We start from the raw sequence: 14,720 nt of genomic DNA on the forward strand, positions 1-14,720 counted from the left end.
AAATCTTAAGAATAAAAAAAATAAAAATAAAAATAAAGGAAGAAGGGAGGGAGGGAGGAAGGAAGAAAGAGCCCAAGGAAGGAAGGGCCCTCTGGCCAAACAGTGGTGTGGTTTGGAGAGGCACTCAGGAGACGGGAGACCAGTTAGGAAGCCAGTGAACAAATCCAGCAGGAAATGGATTTCCCCAAGGGTGTTGGCAGGGAAGAGGCATGAGGTAGACAGATTTGAGAGGTGTTAAAGAGGCAGGTTCCCTGAGGCTTTGCATACAGAGCCAGAGGGAAAATGAGGGATGACAGGGACTTGGAATTGGATGGAAAAAGTTTTTTTCCTTCGCAAGCTATACAAAAAAGAGATTCGGAGATGCTGGCAATCCACTGAATCCACGTGAAGTTGGCCCTTGAACAACACAGGGTTAGGGGCGCTGACCCCACACAGTCAATAATCTACGTATAATTTTGACTCCCCGAAAACATAACTACTAATAGCCTACTGTTGACCAGAAGCCTTCCCGACAGCATAAACAGTCGATTAGCACGTGCTTACAGTAAAGATACAGAAAAGAAAACGTTATTCAGAAATGCTAAGCGGAAAATGCACTTACAGTACTCTACTGTATTTATCCCCAAAAAATCCCCTGTGAGGGGACCCACTCAATTCAAACCCATGTTGTTCAAGGTCAACCACATTGAGTTACCTGTGGGTGGGTACCAGGGGCTTTCCGGGAGGAGAGTAGATATATGCATCTGGAAAGACAGATCACTGAAGTCAAAATTTAATGATTTAGCTAGTCATATTTTCAGTTTTCTACTAAAGAGTAGCATGTGCATTGTATAGCATTAGAACTATCCCGGCCTCCTGGTGCAGAGATGGTCCCGCTAAGGTGCGAGTTCATCTCTACAGCCTGTACTCTTGTTTGTCTGCTGTCCTATGGAGAAAGTCGAAGCCCAATAGCTTCCTCTGGTCTGTGAGACAGGCTTTTCTAGGATGAGCAAAACATCAGAGAAAGAAGAGCCAACATCTCCTAAGGACTTAATGAATTCTCTTTTTTTTAATAATAAATTTATTTTTTATTGGTGTTCAATTTGCCAACATACAGAATAACACCCAGTGCTCATCCCGTCAAGTGCCCCCCTCAGTGCCCATCACCCAGTCACCCCCACCCCCCGCCCTCCTCCCCTTCCACCACCCCTAGTTCGTTTCCCAGAGTTAGGAGTCTTTATGTTCTGTCTCCCTTTCTGATATTTCCCACACACTTCTTCTCCCTTCCCTTCTATTCCTTTTCACTATTATTTATGTTCCCCAAATGAATGAGAACATACAATGTTTGTCCTTCTCCGATTGACTTACTTCACTCAGCATAATACCCTCCAGTTCCATCCACGTTGAAGCAAATGGTGGGTATTTGTCATTTCTAATGGCTAATATTCCATTGTATACTTGAAATAATTTCTCATTAAATCCCCACCACTATCATCATCATTATCCCCTTTAGGAAGGAGTTCGTTGGGGCTAAATTTACTTTGCCAAAGGCCGCACAGCTAAGTAGTGATGTAGCTGGGATTGAAACACAGGCCCTGTGCTGTTAACCGTTCCACGGTGCTCGAGTTAGCTTCGATTCACCAGCCAGCGTGACACTCGTTCCCAGAAATTTGCGGCCCTGATGTTAGGAAATTAGCAAGGGGTGAGTGTGTGCACGCTACCCTTTTATTCTCAAAGGACACAGTACAGTCACTTGAAAGAAGGAAAACAATGTTGTGGTTTTCTAAAGCAATGTGATCCCCGCCAGTATCACCTAAAATTCATGAGAAATACACATTTCAGGCACCCCCAACCCAGACCTACCGAGTCAGAAATTCTGCAGGTGGGGGCCAGCAATCTGTTAAACAGGCATTCCTTCTGATGCTGCTGAAGCTTGAAAACCCCTGTTCATTATGTGTTCAATTTCTCTTTCAGCGATTTAGATTTCTGGATGACTTTGTTTGTTTTGGGATTTTTTTTTTTAATTTCCTCTTCTTCAGATGTGTTTTGTTTTTTTTTTAATTTATTTATGATAGTCACAGAGAGAGAGGCAGAGACACAGGCAGAGGGAGAAGCAGGCTCCATGCACCGGGAGCCCGACGTGGGATTCGATCCCAGGTCTCCAGGATAGTGCCCTGGGCCAAAGGCAGGCGCCAAACTGCTGCGCCACCCAGGGATCCCGGATTTTTAAGAAACAGTACAAGCCGTGTACTGTGCTCTTAACAACCCCAGCGGGGGTTAGGGATGGATTTCCAAAGGGAAAAATATCTAATCCCACTCTTCTTTGTTTCTACTGACAGGTCAGCTTGGATTCCAGAGTAAGAGAAGTCATCAACAGGAACATGGTAGAGCCATCCCAACACATATTTGATGACGCCCAACTTCAGATCTACACTTTAATGCACAGAGACTCATATCCCCGATTCATGAACTCTGCCCTCTATAAAGATTTGCTTCAGTCCTTATCTGAGAAATCAGCTGAAGCCTAGATGTTATCAAATATATTTATTAATAAAACAATAAAAGAACTGATGGACTATGTGTAGTACAGGGAACTTAGAGGTAGGAGTATACTTGGCTATTACTTGGGCTATTTTTTAACAACAGATGCTTCCTTTTAGAGAAAGCTACATATTCACAACGTAAACTGCAGCCACTTTTCGTGATACTTTTGGGGGGTAAAAATGGAGTACTGTCTTAGAAAAAGATATTTACATTTACAGTAACAGCAGCGTGTTGTCAATGGAAGGATACCCTAGAAGACTCTCTACTGCCTGGGGCATCTGCGTCCACTGGAGCCAACAGGACTGCTTTTGTTTCCCATGAATGTAGTATCCGATGATTCTCCTCCCAAAGAAAAGGCATTCAAGTGTTTCTTAGCCACTCCTTCCTTCCATCCAGCTATTTTGAATATTTGCTTATTGGTGCCATCGTAGGACCCAAATTCCCATTTTATAAAGACGTGTCCCCCCTACTTATAAAAATGGTATTCCACTTTATCTTAGACTCTGTGTATGTAGATACATATAGGTGCATGTGTATCTATAATGGTTCATGTACTGTGCTCTTAAGTGGATCGGTTTCACCTGTTTGGCAAGAGAAGTAGTGTTTAGAAAATTCTTTCGTTGAAAAGTTACCTTTATTATCAGAATCTGCCAACCTAAAGAATGAATGTTCATAACAGAACCTTCAAATAAGCATATTTTCATTTTGATTATTCAAAGAAATATGGCATTTTCACTGACATAATAAAGCACAAGAGTTTTATCTCCATTTTTTTCACATGTTAAATATTTGGGAATATAAGATGGAGTAAGTAGGGAAACATACAAGGTAGCATCTAGCTCCCCAGACCCTGTTTTTAGATCCCACTCTTTTTACGGTAGACAAATGGAGTAACTTTAACAGCTAACAGGTATAACTAGTGGTTAGTATCCATCAGCCATCCTGAAGAAACCCATCACTGCAGTGAAAGGGAAAAACATCCAAAATCTGGAATGGTTGGAGTTGTGGGTTAGAAATCATGTGCAAGGGGCCTGTGGCAGGCTTCCCCTACAGGGGCGAGCTTTCCTCTGGGCCATTCTCACTTGGCCTGGTGATTTCATTACTCAATTCAAGCCCCAGACTAAGCCCCTTGCTCTCATCCTCAGGCAAACATCTTCCCACCTCCTACTAGGGTCCCTACCTGCTTCATCTTCCCGTGTAAGCTCCAAATGTGTCTGGATGGGCATTTGTTCCCACCTCTGTCAGTCCAGTCCCAGGGACTAATGTGATGGTTCCTCCTTTTCAAGCCATCAACCCCTTATGTGCTTTCGATGCCATAGTCAACAGCCTCACTTTTTTCGCTAGACAGGACATGACTGTGATTGAGACATAAATTCTGCCCTCTAGTTTACATTTAGGTAAGGACAAATAGGCGTGTGTGGCCGCTACATTATACTGCAGCAAGCAAGTCTTGAGGGGCTACTGGCAGAGGGTGTGTGTGTGTTGGGTCCGAGGTGTAGGGAAGGTATTTGCAACTGAAGCATCCCCCAAATGAGTCTAGTTGGGGACAGGCAGTGCAGCAAGTGACTAAGATGAAGGTGGTTAAGACATCAGAGGGACCCCGGGTGTCAAGATCTTAGGCTGGAGTATTTGGGATTTTCAGCACAGATAAGATTGCCAGAAGGGCTAACAGAGTGAGAAGAGCTGAGGTAAATCCTTGCAACAAAGAGTCCCGAAGAAAACTGGGGAGGATTTGCCTTCTCGGTTCCGGTAAGAAAGTGGGGATAAGGCAGCACAGGAACGGTCGGGGCACCGGGCACCTAATGGTCCATAAAGGCTCTTACCTGGAACTCCGCTCCCCGGTCCCCGCGGGCCCCCAGTGAACGCGAGCCTGCACCCCAGAACCGCCCGTCGCCCTTCGCCTCTCAGCGGGGGGCACTTGCTGGTGCCTTTGCTCCTCTCCCGCCGCACTCGGGAGCCTCTGCGCAGCTCCCCGCAGGCGCAGCTCCCCGCAGACCCTCCTCCCCGTCCCCTGCGCTGCCCCCGGCTCCCTCCCCAGCCAGCGGGGGGGAGGGGGGAGGCCCAGGCTCTGGAGCTCGACCGCGCGCTGGGTACCCGGTCTTGCCCGGCCCTGCCTCTTCATCTGCAAGAGCGGGGATACTGGGGCCTCACCCCAGTTGCTGTGCGGATTTTTTCCCCCCAAGTGAGATTTATTGAGTAGACTCAAAGGGAGAGGCGGGCGGTCAGCAAAGGGCTGGGCTTGCTGTGCAGACTGCAACTCACCCACGCGGGGCCAGCACTGGGCAGCGCAGGAGATTCTTGATCGCCGGGGTGTGCGCTCCGGGGGCCTACTGGGTGCAGAGATCGCTTAGAAATAGATCTTCAGGCGCGCCTGGGCCGGCGAAGGGTCTGCCTTTGGCTCAGGTCGTGATCTAGGGGCTGCTTCTCCCTCTCCCTCTGCCCGCTCTACCCCTTATGCCCTCTATCCCTCTCTCTCAAATGAAATCTGTAAAAAATAATACTTAAAAAAGAAACTAACCCATGTAAAATATACCAAGCAATCACTGTATGTCAGTTGCTATTATTCTTTGTGCACTAGATATGGCCTCCGGGGTTGAGGCTCTGGCGTACTTGTACTTTCCTTACTCATCTGTCCGCTTCCCCTGCATTCTTATAACCCCTTAAATTACCGCCAACACACGTAGGGCTACCAGACCAGGACCTGGTGTAGGCTGCCCCCAGCACTTCCCAATCAGCTGCCAGCCGGACATCTCCCCTTGCATATCCCACCACAGAGGATATTGAAATTCATCTAAATTCTGACTTCTCATCCCACTGCCCTCCTCCCTCCAAGCCCCAGCACTGCCTAGGTCCCCAGCCACCCAGCCAGTCACCTAAGCTCTTATTTACCTGCTAACTTTCCCCTTCTTTCTCCTTGCAAACAGTCGCCAAGCCCTGCTGATCTTAACTCCTAAATATTTCTCATGTGTCTCCTTCCTTTTTCTGATCCCCATTATCGCACACCTGCCAGTATCATCACCAAGAGCCTCCTACCTAGTCTCTCTCAGGCTTTCAAAAAGTCACGAGGTGACTTTTCTTACACACAGATCTCATCACCATCCCTCTGCTCCTTAGAATCTTCCTAATTCCCCAACTGCCTGAAGTACAAATACCAAACTCTCAGTACGGTGTGTGGGACCCAGGAAATTGAACAAAATCCTCTACCCCTGGACAAGCAGAGCAGGACTGACTCTATTTTGGGCTGCACCCGCCTTGTGCTGACCTGCTTATTACTTAGGGCACTGCCCCGCCCTAATCAAAGACCAGGACACACCCTAATCAGAAATCCGGCTCAGCGGACCAGCATGACTGTGCAACTTTCTGCGTATCCCATTGGCCACTGGCCCCTATAAAGTTGCTAAGCCTCTTAGTCTCGGGGTCCAAGCCCCCTGCTCCGCTGTGTCGGGTATACTTGGACCCAGGCTCGAGCTTGTAAATAAACCCTCGTGTGATTGCATCGGTGTCAGCTCCTTGGCGGTTTCTCGGATTCGCGATCTTGGGCACAACAGGTGTATAAGCAAGGGCCTCTATAGGTGGGCTACTGGCTCCCTAGCCAACCCCACACACGGTTTAGACTCTAGAATATATACTTATAGACAAGTATATTTTCATACCTCATCACTGCTCATACTGTTCATACTTCCTGCTACCCCTACCCCTCTCTACAATGTCACCCTTCACTCAGCTAACTCCTTTCATTCCTTTAAGATTTACCTAACACACTACAGCCTCCAAAAAAACCTTACCTGACCTCTTGATTTCTATTTCCATTGCGCTGGGTGCCATTCTTAGTATCCCAGTATTTTCCTGTACAATTATTTATCATCGGAATTTACAAATTATGTTGACCTATCTTTCCCATTAGACTATAAGCTCCACAGGCATTGGAAATACACTTTGTCCCTCATATATATATTTAAGAACAGTATTCCATAAATGTTTGTAGAACTGAACTGGAGAGTTATAGCATGAAAGCTGAACTTCCCAGTTATAAAACAAAAATTCCATTCCAAATTTATTTCACGATGTGTCACATCTCAGAAAGAGATCATCACAGCCCATGTGGCTACAGAGTGCACTACTATAAACCAATTCGGTGGGTAAATCGCTGGTGACATCTATGTGTATGAAAGAATCCTGAAGCTGCCCCAAATCAATGCAATTCTAAGGATTTTAAGAATTCTTTATTCATTCATTCATTCATTCATTCACTCATTCATTCATTCATGAGAGACACAGAAAGAGGCAGAGACACAGGCAGAGGGAGAAGCAGGCTCCCTCTGGTGAGCCTGATGCTGAGACTCGATCCCAGGACCCTGGGATCCTACCTGAGCCAAAGGCAGATGCTCAAACAGAGAGCCACCCAGAAGTCCCAGGTTTTTAAGATTTTTTTTTTAATATTTTATTTATCCATAAGAGACACAGAGAGGCAGAGACACAGGCAGAGGGAGAAGCAGGCTCCATGCAGGGAGGGAGCCCAATGTGGGACTTGATCCAGGGACTCCAGGATCACACCCTGGGCCAAAGGCAGGTGTTAAACCACTGAGCACCCAGGTGTCCCAAGAATTTTTATGTAAACTTTGAAGAGTTTATTTTGTTGGGATAAATGGCACTCCATTTGGGGGGGAAAAAAAAGGATATATAAACAAATATAAATTCCAAACCTTTTAAAGATCTCAAAACTTTTTAAAAAGAGAACATTATAAGAATATTGGAAGAAAATGTAGGCAATATTCTTGTAGCTTCAGATGGACAAGGTCTTCCTAAGGAAAACATAAAGCTAAGCCAGACAACATAAAATACTAATAGACTGGATGATATGAAAAATATCATTTAAATTCTGTGCCACAAAGACAACATAAAAAGAATTAAAACACAACTATCATGCTATAAAACAAAACTAAAAAAATCTATGCAGAATGCATTATAACCTACTAAGACAACTCTACAGACCAAAAAGGAAAGACACAATAAAAACAGAAGGAACAGAAGAAATCAATTGGTTATAAACAAGAAAAGATGAGCATAATAAATACAAGAAGATAATCATATGAACTCAAATTAAACGAGAGAATAGTGGTTGCTCTTTCCCCCCTAGATTTGCCCAAACCAAAAGGTTTGAGAATATCCAGTAGTAGAAAAGGTGTCAGGAAAAGGGCCTTACTGTTGACGGGTAGATAAACTAGTTTGCCTTTCTGATGAGCAACCTGGCAACATCTATCATCCTGAATGTACATATCCAGCAGCTGGTCAGTTCAACTGTTAAGAATCTATCCTACAACAAAACCTCAAAACAAAAACTACCCACAGGGAATAGTCTTGAAAGGAAAGGCTATATGTGCTCATGGACTCTCTATGGTGAAAATGAATACCATACATACTCTGGCAGGGAGTGTTCTAAGGTCAACTGCTAAAGGAGAAAAGCACGTTGTAGGATTTGTATGTGTGCCCATTTATGTTAATAAAAGCCATTCTAGGGGTGCCTGGCTGGTTCAGTCCATAGAACATTCCTCTTGGTCTTGAGGACATGAGTTTGAACCCCAAGGGCACAGAGACTAATTTCTTTTTTAAGTTTTTTTTTTTTTTTAAATAGTCATTCTAAAAAAATTCCTCCTTTGATTGAGGTGAGTACTGTTTCAAGGTCTTTACAAACTACTGTTTAGCCCTTTCTGACTCAAAATTCTAAGGTAACCTTTATGGAGGTTAAAGCTCCTTGTTAAAGTCTCACAGCTAGTAAGTTTGGATTTTGTTTGAATTTGAATCTGAGCAGATCAAAAGCCTGTGCTCTTCTTAACCACCAGGCAATGCCGATTTCTTAGGAAAGAGGACTTTTATTCATAAAGCCCAGTATGAGCATGTACACACAAACACACAGACATAAAGAAAATTACAGAGCCAGGGAAATCATTTTCTCTAGGTCATGATTTTGACCTAAAAGACAAAGGTAATAAAACCAGTTTCATAAGTGGTAGTTAAAAGTAACCCTAACCAATCCCCTTTGCCCTCATGACTCCTGAAGTTTCAGGTAGCCAGTTTTTCTTATTTGTCATTACATGACAAACATCTATTAAAAATTAGTCTTCATAAAAAAATTTAAAAATCAGCCTTCATATATAAAAATACTACTACTGTCTTAAGTTAGATTATTTTTCTCCATTAGTTACTGAGTTTGGCATTAAACCATCTAAGCTTTCTTTCCTGGCATATGCATAAGCAAAAACTTGAGTCATCTAAAGTACAAAAGTCACCAAACAGGACTTTTCCTAAGTAATGCCAACTTAAACTCTCATGAAAGATGAAGTTGGGGCAGCCTGGGTGGCTCAGCGGTTTAGCGCCGCCTTCAGCCCAGGGCGTGATCCTGGAGACCCGGGATCAAGTCCCACGTCAGGCTCCCTGCATGGAGCCTGCTTCTCCCTCTGCCTATGTCTCTGCCTGTGTCTCTGCCTCTCTCCATCATGAATAAATAAATAAAATCTTAAAAAAAAAAAAAAATGAAGTTGTGGCCTTGGCATTATAAACTATCCACTTGAATTAACTGTCCCAGTGGAATATACTGGAAAAGCAAATAAATAATAAAAATATTAGCTATAAGAAAACTAGAAATTAAAATTTGATTAGCCTAAGAATGAGAAGTCTGAATTAAAAAATAATTATCTACTTAAGCATAAAAGTTCTAAAAATTAACAATATGGTGACTAGTTACCAAACTGTATTGTATATTTTGAAAGTTGCTAAAAGACTAGATCCTAAAAGTTCTCACTAGAAGAAAAAATATTGTAATTATGTGTGGTGAGCGATGTTAACTATTGTGACAAGCATTTTGCAAAATATACATATACTGAATCATTATGTTGCACGTCTAAAATAATACATTATGTCCATTAGATTTCAAATTTTTAAGTTTTTAATGGGGAGTTGGGCATCTGGGTGGCTCAATTAAGTGTCTGACTCTTGATTTTGGCTCAGGTCATGATCTCAGGGTAGTGAGGTCAACCCCGTGTCAGGCTCCACACTGGACATGGAGCCTGCTTTAGGTAATTCTCTCTCTCCCTCTACCCCCTCCCAAAGAATACATAAATAAATACATAAAGCTTTTAATGGGGAGAGAATTAATTAGCATTTGGTCTTATGGACATGTTTCGATGAATTTTAAAACAGTATTAGGGGTACCTGGATGGCTCAGTGGTTGAGCATCTGCCTTCGGCTCAGGTCATGATCCCGGGGTCCTGGGATCAAGTCCCGCATCAAGTCTCACATCAGGCTCCCCACAGGGAGCCTGCTTCTTTCTCTGCCTATGTCTCTGCTCTCTCTCTGTGTCTCTCATGAATAAATAAATAAAATCTTTGGGGCGGCCCGGGTGGCTCAGTGGTTTGGTGCCTGCCTTCGGCCCAGGCTGTGATCCTGGGGACCCAACATCGAGTCCCACATCGGGCTCCCTGCGTGGAGCCTGCTTCTCCCTCTGCCTGTGTCTGTGCCTCTCTCTCTCTGTGTGTCTCTCTCATGAATAAATAAAGAAAATCTTTAAAATAAATTTTTAAAAAACGGGATTAGGACTGCAATCATTAAGAGGGGAAAGAATGGAGAGATCAGTGAAACAATCCTGAGATAAATCAGTCTGATAAAAAACCTGTGACTTTAAATTGCCCTTCCAGATCACTTATGCTTCTTCTGCAATCACCCAGAAATCTTAGTAGTGCTCTCAAAGGCTTGGATATTCTGATATCAGCACTTTTAATTAGAATCATTTTACATTTACCTAATTCAAATATTCATCCAATTCACGATTTAAAAAAAATGTTTTTCAGTTGCTTGCTACAGAAATTTATCTCAAACTAGCTTAAACACAAAGGAAATTGATTGGCTTTCATAAGCAGGAAATCGAGGGTTGTTAATACAGGGTTGTTCTAAGCTTCAGCAAGATCAGATCCAGGTAGTCAGTGTTATCCAGACCTTCTCTCCAGCTCACCTGCCCTTGGCTTCATCATACACAGAGGGACTCTGCATTTTGTAGGCAAAATGGTACAGCAAGCCCCAGACACAGCTCCAGGTGGTTTATCTATTCCAGTAAAGACAGTATTTCTCTCATCTTTCAGAGAGTAATCCCAGGGAAGGGGCACTCGGTGGAGTGGGACACTATGAATGACAGAACTCCAAGGTCAAATGAAAGTGAGGCACCCCCTAAATGAACCAGACAAAATATTTGACTACTGCCAAAAAGTCAAAAGGTATAACTACGCCATTCCATTCCAGTGCTCTTGCGGTTTTTATTTTTTTATTTTATATCAACTATTCTTTCAAATGGCATTATTACAAAAACAATTTGGATATATACTATAAACCACATTTAAGGGTCTAAAAAAAACTTGTTTCAAAGCAGCTTGGTCCTCCAACTTTGGAAACATTTGGGCTACTTTAACTGGACTATATGGCAGATCACACATGAGATGTTGTTGCTATCTTTGCAGTCATGACCATTAAGGGAAAAAAATAATAATTAGCTGTCTTTTTATAGTACTCAAGGAGAGGAATCAGAACTTCATGAGCATCTACTATGTGACTAGAAGTATGCTTCTAGGTGTTAAAGATACTGCTGTTTCTCATAAAAACTTACTGACTCCATCTTTACTAAGTTATAGCTGTTGGTTATCTAGTATAGCCAGGTGATGAGATTCTTCCAATGCATGTCTCATTACTTTCAACTGACTTCAGTTAACTTAATCTTTCTGCAACATAATTCTTCAATTACGATCTAGGAACTTAGCAGTAACTCTATTTAGTGTGAAACAGCATCTTCACACTTTCTTATTTCTGAAACTGACAAAAATAGGTGGATTTTATGTCAGTGACTATTCACATCACATTTCCCAGTGGGATATTCAACTCTTCTTAAATGGCTAATTTTATACAGCTAAATATGTGTGTGAGAAGGTGCTGGAGAGATAAGAGTATTGATTAAAACTCTTTAAACTACTACACTCTATACCTGAGTTTTTATTTTGAGAAGTAAATTCAATTCAAAGCCCTGAATTACAGTTTGACCTCTAAGAATAATCACTGTGTACCTATAAAAACTCAAAGTATATAGCCTGTTATTTCTTTTGGTATCTTGTTAATACTTTAAACTTATTCTCCATTTGTAAGGTATATATAAATTTCAATGTTTGGGTGTATATAAATATTTCAGGGTCGCTCAGTAAGTGCCCAACTCTTGGTTTCAGTTCAGGTCATGGTCTCATGGGTCGTAGGATCAAGCCCCACATCAGGCTCTGCACTCAGTAGGGAGTCTGCTTAAGTATTCTCTCCCTCTGCCCCTCCCCCAACTCTCTCACTCTCGCTCTCTCTTAAATAAATCTTTAAAAAAAATACTTCAGAACTTTTGTCATGGCTTAGCAAAACTTATAAACTAATGCTCATCACTTCTGAGCTAGAAAACCAAGGTGGTTATTTTCTGCTTTCCCAGGATGGTGCTTCATTAATTCCCACTACAGATGTCTTAATTCCTCTGTATATTCATTTAAGTATAATCATGTATGTATATTTGTTTTACTTCCCACTCCTTTACAACTGGCTAGTATTTTCCACTATTAAGACTTTGTGATCTCTCATATTATGTTAAGTGCACACACGGGATGTGCTTGCATACTCAACTCAGAACCACTCCTGCCTCCCTCACCAGGAGTCCAGGAAAAGAGAAGAGAAACATGTTATGTATTACTACTCAATACTAGTCTTTATTAAAACTAGGCAGGCACCACCTAATTAAAATTATCCTTTAAAAAATACCTTAGTAGTTAGGGACACTTGGGTGGCTCAGCCAGTTAAGCATCCAACTCTTAACTTCAGCTCAAGTCATGAGCTCAGGGTCATGGGATCAAGCCCTGCTTCAGCCTTTGCACTCAGCATAGAGCCTGCTTGGGATTCTAATTCTCCTTGTCTCCCTCCCCTCACTTGCACACGCATGTGCACACACTCTAAAATAAATGAATAAAAATAAACAAACAAACAAACAAACAAATAAATAAAATGAATAAAATCTTTAAAATATACCTTAGTAGTTGGGAGAGAAGTTTTGAAACAAAAGGTAGAACAGGCATCAACGTCTAAATAAAATGAAAAAATGTGATACATGTTTAATAACAAACTTTATTGAATTACAAATTTAAAAATGGATCACTTAATTTAAAAGTGGGACTATTTTACTTTTATTCTTCCAAAAATGCACTTTATTTTTCAAGTGATAAAGGTTAATCTGTGAACTGACAAAGTAGATACAGGATGGTACCAGTGGACCAATGTTCATATAAGGGGTCCTAACATGAACCTTAATGTTGCTTTCTGTATTATATCGAATTGATTTGCATTAAAAAAAAAGTGGGAAAAGGTAGCAAAGAGGAGTGCAAAGCATGTACTTAAGTTTTCCTACAGGAGTCTGACAGAACATAGATTTAGCATGATAAAATGCGGCTTCGTAAAAGTGGCCTTTATGATGTGCTAGAGCAAGTGTACCCTAAGGAACCTATGTGAAAATCATTTCTTCTTATTCCTAACAAAACAAATGGTACACATGTAAAAAAGAAAATTTAATTTTAAGATTTGTACTGTAAACCCAATTGCGTTATAGCCCATATACTCAGTTTGTTGAACAACCTCATTCATTGTGTAACAGAAAAAGAGCAAATTCGACTCAAAAAAATATTTTCTATCAACCTCCATATGGAAAGACCACAGCGCTAATGATTTATATAGTCCTTAAACTTAATCCTTGGTCAGTAAAGATTTCCAAATCAAAATCAAGTCATGAACTGTTTGCAGTAACTACTATACTAAAATGCTAACATTTTCTTCCCAGGTATGACTTCCCATGAGGGGGAAAAAAAGTCACAGGTTTTCATTCTTTGCCTATGCTGGGATGTATGAAAAATCTAGTAAACTACAACAGTGTTCTGCAAAACTAAAATACACTACAAAATCAAACAGGTAAATAAACAACAAAACCAAACTGATTTCAACAAAGTCATGTTTCCAAAAGTAAAATCTATTAAGAACAAGTCATAAACATGTACAAGAAATTACAAGAAATGATTATCATGGTTAGTTACAAATGCAAAATAATATCTAATTATCCCAGACTTGTGAACATAATAATTAAGATCAATCTCATACGCTAGTTCAAATATTATGTACAATTTAGATAAGCTGGTCAAGTATTATCTGAATACACACCACACTTAATAAACTTAAGTTACCTTTTCTCCTCCTTTACAATTTGTGGGTACGTGCCAATATGGGGGAAAAATAGTAATTTCCATTTATGTATTAACTGAGAACAATAATATTACTACTGCATATGTTTTGGACTGTAAAAAAGTTAAGGTACATTTTCCTTTTAAAAGAAAAAAAAAAAGGTAAAAATAAATTGCCAAAAGTCTAATTGACAAAAGTTTAACATTGACTTACTATAAAAATGAAAAAAAAAATGTTCTGAAACAGATATAATTATGTGGTCTCCCTACTGATCTGAAGCTACAGAAGGCATTTAATAGGAAGGAATGCTATGTCAAAACCAAGACTAACCCAAGGGATGTATGTTACTTTAAAAATCTGATTTGCAGGAAAACTAGATGTTTGGCCTAGTTTTATTTTATTTATTTTTTTTATTTTTTATTTTTTGGCCTAGTTTTAAAGCTAATTACAAAATCCATTTTTTAATGGTCCAGACATTTTGCCATTTCTTCCAACTCAACAGAACTGTCAAAAAAAAGAGAGAGAGAGAAATATTTCATGAGACCTTTAAATACAGACAATGGGGTGTACCCCGCCCCCATTTAATACAGTATACATCTTATACTGCTAAAGAAAGAGGCATTTTTTTTAAAAGATGCTATATTTCTTAGACATGAACAGACACCTAAGTGTTTGACTTTTCCAATTTAGAATCAGTAGGAATATAAACTGAAGAAATATTATATTTAATATGCACCCCTCTTTTTAATGCTTCTAGGTTAAAAAAATGAATTAAAAAAAAATGAATTCCAAACTTGAACTTCTAGAGTAAGCCACTCTTAGGCATCAGCTTTCTACATTAAATTGAACTTTCTTAAATCCAAGAGATACTACGTCAAAACTATGCTCCAAACTGCCTGTATTCAAAACAAACT

General features: G+C 40.9%; 2 protein-coding genes across 7 annotated transcripts in view; one reads left to right on the plus strand and one right to left on the minus strand.

Annotated features, from left to right (window-relative positions):
* RGS20 (regulator of G protein signaling 20) overlaps positions 1-3,291 on the plus strand; it is an 88,661-nt gene extending 85,370 nt beyond the window's left edge. For all 4 annotated transcript variants that reach the window (XM_049103904.1, XM_049103905.1, XM_025477741.3 and 1 more), the window contains one exon: positions 2,319-3,291. In XM_049103904.1, coding sequence (XP_048959861.1) covers positions 2,319-2,507 — 189 coding nt within the window. In that variant the 3' untranslated portion in view covers positions 2,508-3,291. The remainder of the gene's footprint in view (positions 1-2,318) is intronic.
* Positions 3,292-12,685: 9,394 nt separating this feature from the next.
* TCEA1 (transcription elongation factor A1) overlaps positions 12,686-14,720 on the minus strand; it is a 39,938-nt gene continuing 37,903 nt past the window's right edge. For all 3 annotated transcript variants that reach the window (XM_025477738.3, XM_025477737.3, XM_025477739.3), the window contains exon 10: positions 12,686-14,310. In XM_025477738.3, the coding sequence (XP_025333523.1) occupies positions 14,302-14,310 (9 nt within the window). In that variant the 3' untranslated portion in view covers positions 12,686-14,301. The remainder of the gene's footprint in view (positions 14,311-14,720) is intronic.

This window comes from Canis lupus, chromosome 29 (genome assembly GCF_003254725.2).
Source record: "Canis lupus dingo isolate Sandy chromosome 29, ASM325472v2, whole genome shotgun sequence".
Lineage (NCBI taxonomy): Eukaryota > Metazoa > Chordata > Mammalia > Carnivora > Canidae > Canis > Canis lupus.